This window comes from Salmo salar, chromosome 01 (genome assembly GCF_965601325.2).
Source record: "Salmo salar chromosome 01, fSalSal1, whole genome shotgun sequence".
In the NCBI taxonomy this organism is placed as follows: Eukaryota; Metazoa; Chordata; class Actinopteri; order Salmoniformes; family Salmonidae; genus Salmo; species Salmo salar.
The window spans coordinates 176,289,902-176,304,817 of record NC_138291.1 but is presented as its reverse complement, the minus strand read 5'-3'; the positions used below and the strand labels follow the sequence as shown (position 1 = coordinate 176,304,817).

General features: G+C 39.7%; 1 protein-coding gene across 1 annotated transcript in view; it reads left to right on the top strand.

Annotated features, from left to right (window-relative positions):
* Nucleotides 1-14,916, top strand: part of LOC106571837 (A disintegrin and metalloproteinase with thrombospondin motifs 19) — a 119,655-nt gene that overhangs the window by 19,434 nt on the left and 85,305 nt on the right. The window contains exon 7 of the mRNA XM_014145308.3: nt 1,970-2,013. Coding sequence (XP_014000783.1) covers nt 1,970-2,013 — 44 coding nt within the window. The remainder of the gene's footprint in view (nt 1-1,969; nt 2,014-14,916) is intronic.

Sequence of the window (14,916 nt, the reverse complement as noted above, 5' to 3'; positions counted from 1 at the left end):
ACACCACCTCCATGTCATGAGGTATTAACAGAGAGACCTCCATGTCATGAGGTATTAACAGAGAGACCTCCATGTCATGAGGTATTAACAGACACCACCTCCATGTCATGAGGTATTAACAGACACCACCTCCATGTCATGAGGTATTAACAGAGAGACCTCCATGTCATGAGGTATTAACAGAGAGACCTCCATGTCATGAGGTATTAACAGAGACCCTTTTATTTAACTAGGCAAGTCAGAATAGGAACAAATTCTTATTTACAATGACGGCCTAATCCAGCCAAACTGTAACCCGGACGACACTGGGGCAATTGTGCGCCGCCCTATGGGACGAGGTATGTCATGAGGTATTAACAGAGAGACCTTCATGTTTTGAGGTATTAACAGAGAGAGGACTCAGTCAACTTCATGGGAAAGTATTTCGGCACTCGATGCTGACTCAGAACATGCAGTCTTTTTGGTTTTCATTTCAATTAAGCTGTTAATGGGCAGTGATCATGTACGACCCTATGTGTCCCAAATAGCCCTCTAGTCCCTATATAGTGCACTACCTTTGACCAGTTCCTTGGGAATAGGATGCCATTTGGGACTAAGCCTTTGAATTATTTGGCCAGCCAAATTATCCGTCCAGTTTAGCTTTAAATCCCCTCCGAAAAGAGCTGGCTGGAGTCAGAATCTGATTCGGACCTGTTGATAGATCTCAGCGCTCTGATGGGTGATTCCGAGCAAGCAGGTGTTTGATGTTGGCGCAGCGCGGAACATTGTCAGATAAAAGAGCTGGCCCCATTCCCCTCAGAGGGTTGGTGTGGTGGGTTAGGGTCTCCTCAGAGAGATAGTGTGGAGTGTTTGGGTCCCCTCTGAGGGTTGGTGTGGTGGGTTAGGGTCTCCTCAGAGAGATAGTGTGGAGTGTTTGGGTCCCCTCAGAGGGTTGGTGTGGTGGGTTAGGGTCTCCTCAGAGAGATAGTGTGGAGTGTTTGGGTCCCCTCTGAGGGTTAGTGTGACACATTCCCACCTGTGTTTGTGCTACATGCATTTGTCACTGTCATACGGTAGACTCGCGTGGCACACACTCGCGTGTACACACACACACACATACACACACGCGCACACACACACACACACACACACACACACGCACACACGCACACACGCGCACACACACACACACACACACACACACACACACACGCGCACACACACACACACACACACACACACACACACACACACACACACACACACACACACACACACACACACACACACACATACTGACTGAGCTTTTTGGCGTGCAAAACACACACACCAAGGCTTTATCCTGAAAAGACTGAGAACACGAGTAATAATGATAACAGTGAATCGTTCTCCTGTGGTTCATTTATAAAATCAAGTCAAAGACTGAAGAGACCAGTCCTTCACGAGACCATTTCTCTTCACTTGAATGTACAGCCAAGTCAAATCTGAAGCCATAACAATACCTCATGTACTGAACTATAATAAACCCGTTCAATCCCTTTTCTATGGAGATTAAATAGAAACGGGCTAAGGTACATACCTTATATGGTACCTGTAGTTCACCATAAACACACACAAGCGCCGCACACACGCCCTCATCCTCGACCACACAGCTACACAGTCACGTGTGAGAGCTGGGGTTAGGTTCCTGAGGCATTGCCTTTGTAGAGGTCACAACCTTTGCCAGCCCCACCCCCAAGTTCTCCCTTCTGAATTTGAGACATAACTCCCGATTAACCCCCTATAGCAGCTTTGAGGATTTGAGGATCGATGACGGCTCCCATATCCCCTGCTAATCCACGGCACTTGGTCTGCTCTGCCACCGGAGGGGATAAGCAGGCCTTGATAGTTCTCTCCTGAGCCATACCAATCAAGTGGGCAACGGGGATCAGAGCATCAAAGTTGGCTTTGCCCGGTGAATGTTGATGTTTCTTTGTGTTTTATGTTGCAGGAAGGATTTCTGCGTGCATAAAGATGAACCCTGTGACACTGTAGGTGAGTGGGATACAGCTCTCCCTGTTTGTGGGTGTGTCTGTCTGCAAGCATGTGTGTATCAGTGTGTCAAAGCAAAGTGTAACCTTGATAAAGGATAAAGTCCCGTTGCTGCTGTTGAAGGTAGTTCATTGAGTTTATAGTTAGTGTTAATAGTTAATAGTTTATAGTTAGTGTTAATAGTTAATCGTTTATAGTTAGTAGTGTTAATAGTTAATAGTTTATAGTTAGTAGTGTTAATAGTTAATAGTGTATAGTTAGTAGTGTTAATAGTTAATAGTTTATAGTTAGTGTTAATAGTTAATAGTTTATAGTTAGTGTTAATAGTTTATAGCTAGTGTTAATAGTTAATAGTTTATAGTTAGTGTTACTATTTGATAGTTAGTAGTGTTACTAGTTACTAGTTTATAGTTAGTAGTGTTAATAGTTAATAGTGTATAGTTAGTAGTGTTAATAGTTAATAGTTTATAGTTAGTGTTAATAGTTTATAGTTAGTGTTAATAGTTTATAGCTAGTGTTAATAGTTAATAGTTTATAGCTAGTGTTAATAGTTAATAGTTTATAGTTAGTATTGTTTATAGTTAATAGTTTATAGCTAGTGTTAATAGTTAATAGTTTATAGTTAGTGTTACTATTTTATAGTTAGTAGTGTTACTAGTTACTAGTTTATAGTTAGTAGTGTTAATAGTTAATAGTGTATAGTTAGTAGTGTTAATAGTTTATAGTTAGTGTTACTAGTTGATAGTTAGTAGTGTTACTAGTTACTAGTTTATAGTTAGTAGTGTTAATAGTTAATAGTGTATAGTTAGTAGTGTTAATAGTTAATAGTTTATAGTTAGTGTTAATAGTTTAAAGTTAGTAGTGTTAATAGTTAATAGTTTATAGTTAGTGTTACTAGTTGATAGTTAGTAGTGTTAATAGTTAATAATGTATAGTTAGTAGTGTTAAAAGTTAATAGTTTATAGTTAGTGCTACTAGTTGATAGTTAGTAGTGTTAATAGTTAATAGTTTATAGTTAGTGTTAATAGTTTAAAGTTAGTAGTGTTAATAGTTAATAGTTTATAGTTAGTGTTAATAGTGGAATAGTTAGTAGTGTTACTAGTTAATAGTGTATAGTTAGTGTTAATAGTTAATAGTGAATAGTTAGTAGTGTTACTAGTTAATAGTGTATAGTTAGTGTTAATAGTTTATAGTTAGTGTTAATAGTTAATAGTGTATAGTTAGTGTTAATAGTTAATAGTTTATAGTTAGTAGTGTTAATAGTTAATAGTTTATAGTTAGTGTTAATAGTTAATAGTGTATAGTTAGTGTTAATAGTTAATAGTGTATAGTTAGTGTTAATAGTTAATAGTGTATAGTTAGTAGTGTTAATAGTTAATAGTGTATAGTTAGTGTTAATAGTTAATAGTTTATAGTTAGTAGTGTTAATAGTTAATAGTTTATAGTTAGTGTTAATACTTAATAGTTTATAGTTAGTAGTGTTAATAGTTAATAGTTTATAGTTAGTGTTAATACTTAATAGTGTATAGTTAGTGTTAATAGTTAATAGTGTATAGTTAGTTTTAATAGTTTATAGTTAGTGTTAATAGTGTGTAGTTAGTGTTAATAGTTAATAGTGTATAGTTAGTGTTAATAGTTAATAGTGTATAGTTAGTAGTGTTAATAGTTAATAGTGTATAGTTAGTGTTAATAGTTAATAGTTAGTGTTAATAGTTGATAGTTAGTAGTGTTAATAGTTAATAGTGTATTGTTCGTGTTAATAGTTAATAGTTAGTGTTAATAGTTGATAGTTAGTAGTGTTAATAGTTAATAGTGTATTGTTCGTGTTAATAGTTAATAGTTAGTGTTAATAGTTAATAGTTTATAGTTAGTAGTGTTAATAGTTTATAGTTAGTAGTGTTACTAGTTAATAGTGTATAGTTAGTAGTGTTAATAGTTAATAGTGTATAGTTCGTGTTAATAGTTAATAGTGTATAGTTAGTGTTAATAGTTAATCGTTTATAGTTAGTAGTGTTAATAGTTAATAGTGTATAGTTAGTAGTGTTAATAGTTAATAGTGTATAGTTTGTGTTAATAGTTAATAGTGTATAGTTAGTGTTAATAGTTAATCGTTTATAGTTAGTAGTGTTAATAGTTAATTGTTTATAGTTAGTAGTGTTAATAGTTAATAGTTTATAGTTAGTAGTGTTTATAGTTAATAGTTTATAGCTAATGTTAATAGTTAATAGTTTATAGTTAGTGTTAATAGTTGATAGTTAGTAGTGTTACTAGTTACTCATTTCTAGTTAGTGTTAATAGTTAATAGTTAGTGTTAATAGTTAATAGTTTATAGTTAGTAGTGTTAATAGTTAATAATGTATAGTTATTGTTAATAGTTAATAGTTTATAGTTAGTGTTAATAGTTGATAGTTAGTAGTGTTAATAGTTAATAGTTTATAGCTAGTGTTAATAGTTAATAGTTTATAGTTAGTGGTAATAGTTAATAGTTTATAGTTAGTAGTGTTAATAGTTTATAGTTAGTAGTGTTAATAGGGTATAGTTAGTGTTAATAGTTAATAGTTTATAGTTAGTAGTGTTAATAGTTTATAGTTAGTAGTGTTACTAGTTACTAGCTTATAGTTAGTGTTAATAGTTGATAGTTAGTAGTGTTACTAGTTACTCGTTTATAGTTAGTAGTGTTAATAGTTAATAGTTTATAGCTAGTGTTAATAGTTTATAGTTTATAGTTAATAGTGTTAATAGTTAATAGTGTATAGTTAGTGTTAATAGTTAATAGTTTATAGTTAGTGTTAATAGTTGATAGTTAGTAGTGTTAATAGTTAATAGTTTATAGTTAGTGGTAATAGTTAATAGTTTATAGTTAGTAGTGTTAATAGTTGATAGTTAGTAGTGTTACTAGTTACAAGCTTATAGTTAGTGTTAATAGTTGATAGTTTATAGTTAGTGTTAATAGTTGATAGTGTATAGTTAGTGTTAATAGTTTATAGTTAGTGTTAATAGTTAATCGTTTATAGTTAGTGTTAATAGTTAATCGTTTATAGTTAGTGTTAATAGTTAATCGTTCATAGTTAGTGTTAATAGTTAATTGTTTATAGTTAGTGTTAAAAGTTAATAGTTAGTAGTGTTACTAGTTTATAGTTAGTGTTAATAGTTAATTGTTTATAGTTAGTGTTAATAGTTTATCGTTAGTATTAATATTTGATAGTTAGTGTAAATAATTGATAGTTTATAGTTAGTAGTGTTAATAGTTAATAATTTATAGTTAGTGTTAATAGTTGATAGTTAGTAGTTAGTAGTGTCAATAGTTACTCGTTTATAGTTAGTAGTGTTAATAGTTAATAGTTACACTGCATACGCAATGATTCTTGGTCACCCATTCCCCTAAGCTGCTCCTTTAAGATACTCCTGAACCATGCTACATTCATTCCCCTGAGCTGCTCCTTTAAGATATTCCCCTGAGCTGCTCCTTTAAGATATTCCCCTGAGCTGCTCCTATAAGATATTCCCCTGAGCTGCTCCTATAAGATATTCCCCTGAGCTGCTCCTTTAAGATATTCCTGAACCATTCTACATTCATTCCCCTGAGCTGCTCCTTTAAGATATTCCTGAACCATGCTACATTCATTCCCCTGAGCTGCTCCTTTAAGATATTCCCCTGAGCTGCTCCTATAAGATATTCCTGAACCATGCTACATTCATTCCCCTGAGCTGCTCCTTTAAGATATTCCCCTGAGCTGCTCCTTTAAGATATTCCCCTGAGCTGCTCCTTTAAGATACTCCTGAACCATGCTACATTCATTTCCCTGAGCTGCTCCTTTAAGATATTCCCCTGAGCTGCTCCTATAAGATATTCCTGAACCATGCTACATTCATTCCCCTGAGCTGCTCCTTTAAGATATTCCCCTGAGCTGCTCCTTTAAGATATTCCTGAACCATGCTACATTCATTCCCCTGAGCTGCTCCTTTAAGATATTCCCCTGAGCTGCTCCTTTAAGATATTCCCCTGAGCTGCTCCTTTAAGATATTCCTGAACCATTCTACATTCATTCCCCTGAGCTGCTCCTTTAAGATATTCCTGAACCATGCTACATTCATTCCCCTGAGCTGCTCCTTTAAGATATTCCCCTGAGCTGCTCCTTTAAGATATTCCCCTGAGCTGCTCCTTTAAGATACTCCTGAACCATGCTACATTCATTCCCCTGAGCTGCTCCTTTAAGATATTCCCCTGAGCTGCTCCTATAAGATATTCCCCTGAGCTGCTCCTTTAAGATATTCCCCTGAGCTGCTCCTATAAGATATTCCCCTGATCTGCTCCTTTAAGATATTCCTGAACCATGCTACATTCATTCCCCTGAGCTGCTCCTTTAAGATATTCCCCTGAGCTGCTCCTTTAAGATATTCCTGAACCATGCTACATTCATTCCCCTGAGCTGCTCCTTTAACATACAGGGCATCTGGAAAGTATTTGGACTGCTTGACTTCTTCCACATTTTGTTACGTTACGGCTTTATTCTAAAATTGATTAAATAAAACATTTCCTCATCAATCTACACACAATGCCACATAATGACCTAGCGAAAAAAGGGTTTTAGACATTTTTGCAAATGTATTAAAAATAAAAAACAGAAATACCTTATTTACATAAGTAAATAGACCCTTTGCTATGAGACTTGAAATTGAGCTCAGGTGCATCCTGTTTCCATTGACCACCCTTGAGATGTTTCTACAACTTGATTGGAGTCCACCTGTGGTAAATTAAATTAATTGGACATGATTTGGAAAGGCACACACCTGTCTATATAAGGTCCCACAGTTGACAGTGCATGTCAGAGCAAAAACCAAGTCAAGGAATTTATACTAAGAGCTCCGAGACAGGATTATGTCGAGGCACAGATCTGGGGAAGTGTACCAAAACATGTCTGCAGCATTGAAGGTCCCCAAGAACACAGTGGCCTCCATCATTCTTTAATGGAAGAAGTTTGGAACCACCAAGTCTCTTCCTAGAGCTTGGCGACATGCCAAACTGAGCAATCGGGGTAGAAGGGCCTTCGTCAGGGAGGTGACCAAGAACAAGATGGTCACTCTGACAGAACTTCAGAGTTCCTCTGTTGAGATGGGAGAACATTCCAGAAAGACAACCATCTCTGCAGCACTTCATCATTCAGGCCTTTATGGTAGAGTGGCCATATGGAAGCTAATCCTCAGTAAAAGGCACATGACAGCCCGCTTGGAGTTTGCCAAAAGGCACCTAAAGGACTCTGACCATGAGAAACAAGATTCTCTGGTCAGATGGAACCATTTTTTATTTATTTATTTATTTAATTTATTTATTTATTTAACCTTTATTTAACTAGGCAAGTCAGTTAAGAACAAATTCTTATTTACAATGACGGCTTAGGAACAGTGGAGGAAACCATGCACCACCCATCACCTGGCCAATACCATCTCTACGTTGACGCATGGTGGTGGCAGCATCATGCTGTGGGGATGTTTTTCAGCGGCAGGGACTGGGAGACAAGTCAGGATCGAGGGAAAAATTAACAGAGCAAAGTACAGAGAGATCCTTGATGAAAACATTCTTCAGAGTGCTCAGGACCCCAGACTGGGGCAAAGGTAAACCTTCCAACGGGACAAGAACCTTAAGCACACAGCCAAGACAATGCAGGAGTGGCTTCGGGACAAGTCTCTCTGAATGCCCAGCCAGAGCCCGGACTTGAACCCGATCGAACATCTCTGGAGAGACCTGAAAATAGATGTCTCGTGACGCTCCCCATCCAACCTGACAGTGCTTGAGAGGCTCTACCCGAGAAGACTCGAGGCTGTTATCACTGCCAAAGGTGCTTCAACAAAGTACTGAGTAAAGGGAATGAACGTAACAAAATGTGGAAAATGTGAAGAGGTCTGAATACTTTCCGAATGCACTGTATTCCCCTGAGCTGCTCCTTTAAGATACTCCTAAACCATGCTACATTCATTCCCCTGAGTGTGGTGCATTTAGGATATTCCTGAACTATGTTACATTCCTTCCCCTGAGTGTGGTGCATTTAGGATATTCCTGAACTATGTTACATTCATTCCCCTGAATGTGGCGCATTTAGGATATTCCTGAACTATGTTACATTCATTCCCCTGGTGTGGTGCATTTAGGATATTCCTGAACTATGTTACATTCCTTCCCCTGAATGTGGCGCATTTAGGATATTCCTGAACCATTACATAACAAATATCACTCAATTTGACCACCACATTCCTAGAATGCGTCCAAATGGCACACTATTCCCTATATAGTGCACTACTTATGACCAGAGATCTAAAGGGAAAGGGGGATACCTAGTCAGTTGTACAACTGAATGCCTTCAACTGAAAAGTGTCTTCTGCATTTAACCCAACCCCTCTGAATCAGAGGTGCTGGGGGCTGCCTTAATCGACATCCACGTCTTCAGCGCCCGGGGAACAGTGGGCTAACTGCCCTGCTCAGGGGCAGAACGACAGACTTTTACCTTGTCAGCTCGGTTATTTTAGGCTATGTACTCTGATCAGAAGTAGTGCACTACATAGGGAATAGTGTGCCATTTGAGACGCATTATAGGAATGTGATGGTCAAATTGAGTTATATGTGTTATGTAATGGTTCAGGAATATGTTAAAGGAGCAGCAATTCATCCCTACTGTCTCTCTCAAGACAGAGCTGATAAGAACTCTTAAAGCCACTCATGTGAATGCTAACCATGTGACTCCATTCTATTGGCTTGGTCATTGTGTATCTGTTCCAGGATGAAGTTTGCTCTAGGTACAGATCTAGGATCAGCTTCCCCTTCCCCAATCTTAACCTTAACCATTAGTGGGGAAAACGTTAAACTGACACCTGATCAGGGTCTAGGGGCAACTTAACCGTGCACCAGAGGGGACTTCCATGCCTGTGAGGTTTGCCTTGATTGGCTTCCCATGATGACTAATGAGCCAATCAGATTAGTTCTTACTGGAGTTCACAGACCACAAGTCATTTGTGATGTATGGCTGAAAAGTAACAGAATCCAATAACAAGGGTTTTTCATTTGAATTAAGTTTCTTCCATCAGTTGCCTCCATCTATTTATATATCCAGTTTATAATTCATTGGCGTTACACATTTTAGTTTAGTCATTTAGCCTTAGTGGTTTGCTTTGGTAACCCTCCAGAACTATGACATGCTGCAGGATGCCCTCTGTGCAGGATGAGCGTTTAGGATGATGGTTTTAGTCAGTGTCAGAGAAAGACAAACACTACTTTTGATTATAAAGGCCTTGGTGTTTAGGACACAGTCAAAGAGAGACTAAGATTGTGATGTTTGGATACATCATCTTCTGTTACATCATGTCCTGTAACATCATGTCCTGATACATCATAGCCTGTTAGATCATGTCCTGTTACATCATGTCCTGGTACATCATGTCCTGATACATCATGTCCTGATATATCATGTACTGTTACATCATGTCCTGTTACGTCATGTCCTGATACGTCATGTCCTGATACATCATGTCCTGTTACATCATGCCCTGTTACATCATGTCCTGATACATCATGTCCTGTTACATCATGTCCTGATACGTCATGTCCTGTTACATCATGTCCTGATACATCATGTCCTGATACATCATGTCCTGTTACATCATTTCCTGATACATCATGTCCTGTTACATCATTTCCTGATACATCATGTCCTGTTACATCATGCCCTGTTACATCATGTCCTGATACATCATGTCCTGATACATCATGTCATGATACATCATGTCCTGTTACATCATGTCCTGTTACGTCATGTCATGTTACATCATGTCCTGTTACGTCATGTCATGTTACATCATGTCCTGTTACATCATTTCCTGATACATCATGTCCTGTTACATCATTTCCTGTTACATCATGTCCTGTTACATCATGTCCTGATACGTCATGTCATGTTACATCATGTCCTGTTACATCATGTCCTGTTACATCATTTCCTGATACATCATGTCCTGTTACATCATGTCCTGTTACATCATGTCCTGTTACGTCATGTCCTGTTACGTCATGTCATGTTACATCATGTCCTGTTACGTCATGTCATGTAACATCATGTCCTGTTACATCATTTCCTGATACATCATGTCCTGTTACATAATTTCCTGTTACATCATGTCCTGTTACATCATGTCCTGATACGTCATGTCATGTTACATCATGTCCTGTTACATCATTTCCTGATACATCATGTCCTGTTACATCATTTCCTGATACATCATGTCCTGTTACATAATTTCCTGATACATCATGTCCTGTTACATCATGTCCTGTTACATCATTTCCTGATACATCATGGCCTGTTCTTTTAGCCTTGTGAAGCTGTGTGATCTGTCCCCCCCTCCCCCGAGGTTGTGTTTTGTTCACATATAGACACTCTCACACACTCCTCTCTCTCTCTCCCACATAGCACACACAGACACACAGCACACACAGACACACAGCACACACAGACACACAGCACACACAGACACACAGCACACACAGACACACAGCACACACAGACATATGCACACACAGACACACAGCACACACAGACACACAGCACACACAGCACACACAGACACACAGCACACACAGACATACAGCACACACAGACACACAGCACACACAGCACACACAGACACACAGCACACACAGACACACAGCACACACAGACATATGCACACACAGACACACAGCACACACAGACACACAGCACACACAGCACACACAGACACACAGCACACACAGCACACACAGACATATGCACACACAGACACACAGCACACACAGACACACAGCACACACAGCACACACAGACACACAGCACACACAGACACACAGCACACACAGACACACAGCACATACAAACACATGCACACACATCATACACAGCACACACAGACACACATGCACACACAGCACACACAGACACACAGCACACACAGACACACAGACACACAACACACACACACCAGCGCATAGGCAATGGCCCATATTGTTGTTGTTCACCCTGGTTTTTATAGGAAGACATAACGAGCCACACCGCGGGCACTTCCACTCCCTGGCCAAGCTCAGCGCATGCCTTTCCTTACAGGTAGTCACAAGGAGGGGCTGTGTTCCAAATGGCACCCTATTCCCTATTTAGTGCCCTACTTATGACCAGGACCAATAAGGCAGAGGGTGAACAGACCACCAAGCAACACGACATACACCTCCACTGAGAATAAAGGAAGGACGGAGGGAAACATGATGTAATCCTGCCTGTGTTGGAAGGAGATGTGGTTTGTTTGATGTGGATGTACTGACAGTTGTGGCTGCTTTGTGTGATGTATTGTTGTCTCTACCTTCTTGCCCTTTGTGCTGTTGTCTGTGCCCTATGTTTGTACCATGTTTTGTCCTGCTACCATGTTGTTGTCATGTTGTGTTGCTACCATGCTGTGTTGTCATGTGTTACTGCCTTGCTATGTTGTTGTCTTAGGTCTCTCTTTATGTAGTGTTGTGGTGTCTCTCTTATTGTGTGTTTTGTCCTATATTTATATTGTATTTATTTTTTATCGCAGGCCCCCGTCCCCCGCAGGAGGCCTTTTACCTTTTGGTAGGCTGTCGTTGTAAATAAGAATTTGTTCTTAACTGACTTGCCTAGTTAAATAAAGGTTAAATAAAATAAAACATGTAATCCTGTCTGTGTTAGAAGGACATGTGAATGTAATCCTGTCTGTGTTAGAAGGACATGTGGTTTGTTTGATGTGGATGTAATCCTGTCTGTGTTAGAAGGACATGTGGTCTGTTTGATGTGAATGTAATCCTGTCTGTGTTAGAAGGACATGTGGTTTGTTTGATGTGGATGTCATCCTGTCTGTGTTAGAAGGACATGTGAATGTAATCCTGTCTGTGTTAGAAGGACATGTGGTTTGTTTGATGTGGATGTAATCCTGTCTGAAGGACATGTGATCTGTTTGATGTGGATGTAATCCTGTCTGTGTTAGAAGGACATGTGATCTGTTTGATGTGAATGTAATCCTGTCTGTGTTAGAAGGACATGTGGTTTGTTTGATGTGGATGTAATCCTGTCTGTGTTAGAAGGACATGTGAATGTAATCCTGTCTGTGTTAGAAGGACATGTGGTCTGTTTGATGTGGATGTCATCCTGTCTGTGTTAGAAGGACATGTGAATGTAATCCTGTCTGTGTTAGAAGGACATGTGGTTTGTTTGATGTGGATGTAATCCTGTCTGAAGGACATGTGATCTGTTTGATGTGGATGTAATCCTGTCTGTGTTAGAAGGACATGTGATCTGTTTGATGTGAATGTAATCCTGTCTGTGTTAGAAGGACATGTGGTTTGTTTGATGTGGATGTAATCCTGTCTGTGTTAGAAGGACATGTGAATGTAATCCTGTCTGTGTTAGAAGGACATGTGGTCTGTTTGATGTGGATGTCATCCTGTCTGTGTTAGAAGGACATGTGGTCTGTTTGATGTGAATGTAATCCTGTCTGAAGGACATGTGATCTGTTTGATGTGGATGTAATCCTGTCTGAAGGACATGTGATCTGTTTGATGTGGATGTAATCCTGTCTGTGTTAGAAGGACATGTGGTCTGTTTGATGTGAATGTAATCCTGTCTGTGTTAGAGGGACATGTGGTCTGTTTGATGTGAATGTAATCCTGTCTGTGTTAGAAGGACATGTGGTTTGTCGGTGTGGCTCTGAAGCGCTCTGGTGGACACTGACATGTTGTGGGTTTTTATCAGGAAATGATTAATATAGTTGTATGGACAGTAAAGTTATCTATAATGAGGTTCCTCTCAAAACTAGGACCACCCCTGTAGCTATGCTCTAATAACTAAGTGTGTGTGTGTGTGTGTGTGTGTGTGTGTGTGTGTGTGTGTGTGTGTGTGTGTGTGTGTGTGTGTGTGTGTGTGTGTGTGTGTGTGTGTGTGTGTGTGTGCGTGCGTGCGTGCGTGTGTGTGTGTGTATGTGTGTGTGTGCGCGCGCGTGTGCGTGTGGTTGCTTGTTTGTTTTTGTGTGTTTGTATATGTGTGTTTGTGTGTGAGTGCATACTTGCATGTGTGCCTGCATGCAGGTGTGTGAGTCAAAGAGACACAGGTACCAGTTAAGACCCAGCAGGTCCTCGGGTCCGTGTGTTGACTGTTCCGTCTGGAGGTCTGTTAGGTTTTAATGACCTCTCGTTGGTGTCAAAGTACGCTGTATTTGACCTCACCCCTTTGGCCCCACTCTCCCAGCCTCCTTGCTGGCTTCAGGGATAGTTTTCAGCCTCCAAGTGTGGAATTTGCGTGACATACGGCATGTAACAAAAGTCATCACTGTAGAGAGGGACAGGTAGATGGAGAGAAAGAAACGTTTAAGGGGGAAAGCTAGCCGTTGACCTAGATTCTCACAACCTCTGATTCCTCTGGTTCGTGTCGGCCATTCTTCCTTACAACTACCAATCCTCAGGTACCCTATCAAGGCTGGTGTGGTTATGGGTACCTTATGCTGCCGCTGCTGTGTGCAACATGGCTGAAAAGCTAAAGTTAATGTTTGACAAATTCGGCGTAACACCCCCTGTGTCTGTTCGGATTATGACCATGTTATTTGAACTGAAGGTTTTCGCTACAGACGAGTTTCCCTCTCGCCTCACTCTAAAATCATATACTAAAATGAGATGTTTCCCTTTTTCTTCACCAGTTACGCTGTGCAACAATTTGATAGCTTTGAGTGCATCCGCAGTGGGTAGGATAGTATTGGGTACATATTTGTCAGTTTAAGCCTTAGATTAAGGATGGAGTAAAAATGTTACAACAACATGGTGTAAAAAAAAAAAAAATTTAAGGGGGGTGGGGTAGATGCACAGACGTTAAAGTGACTGCTTTAAGTAGAGCACCTGAAAATCCCATCACCATACATTTCATCAAAGTACACAATCACATTGTAGTTACTACACAACGTTCACTTACTCGTAGATCACAGATAGCCCAATGTGGCACCTTAGCATTCCTTTGCTCCTGTGTTTGTCCTGTACCCTATTTCATAAAACGGCAGCCATAGTACGACAGGACAGAATGAGGGGAGGACTCCAAACCAGATCCTAAAGCACCCTGGTTAATGTAGGTTTGCCGGTCGTACCGCCGCATAGTCAGTACAGGTGTACCACACATGTGGACTTAGAGGCATGGGTTTGTCGTTAGACCGATTCCCAGATTGATGTTTAACTATAAAAATATCAAGCGAAATGGATTTGGTTACTCCAGGAGGATAAAAGTCCATATTTTTTCCCCTGGATTTGGAGTTGCAGGTTCATTGAACATATACTTCATAAAAACAAGTTCTTATGTTACGTTTCTTTACTATCTGACGGAGGGAGAACACAAAAAATATTCTGCTGCTTCCATTTTACTTTCTGTGAAAAGAAGACAATCTGGAAACCGTTGTGGGCAAGGTGGAAGCTCCACTATGTTGTTGTAGAACTTGTTTTAGCCCGCCCTGTCCATTTCTCTCCCTCATTTACGTTTAGGTTTGACTAATGATGGAGGATTTGCCGGCTGGAGCATGGAGATAATATGTCAAAACGTCTAGCATAAAGACTCATTGTCTGCCCCCCCCACACCTGAAAGGAACAACGCCAGACCAAACACATCTTACCTCCAGCCACTGCCTGTTATTGACATGGTTTGCCTACCGACGGAGGCCCTTACATAAATGGGCGACGGCAGAGAGCATTATCATCGGGATCACAGTGACTTGTCGTCTCACATTTCTCAAAGGAGTGGAGGGGTGTCATTAGGGGCCTTTTCAAGCCAACTCAACACCCAGAAGGGCTAGATGCCCAGCTAAGTGCAGGGGAGCAGAGTGACTGGCTGTTACTTCACAGAACCC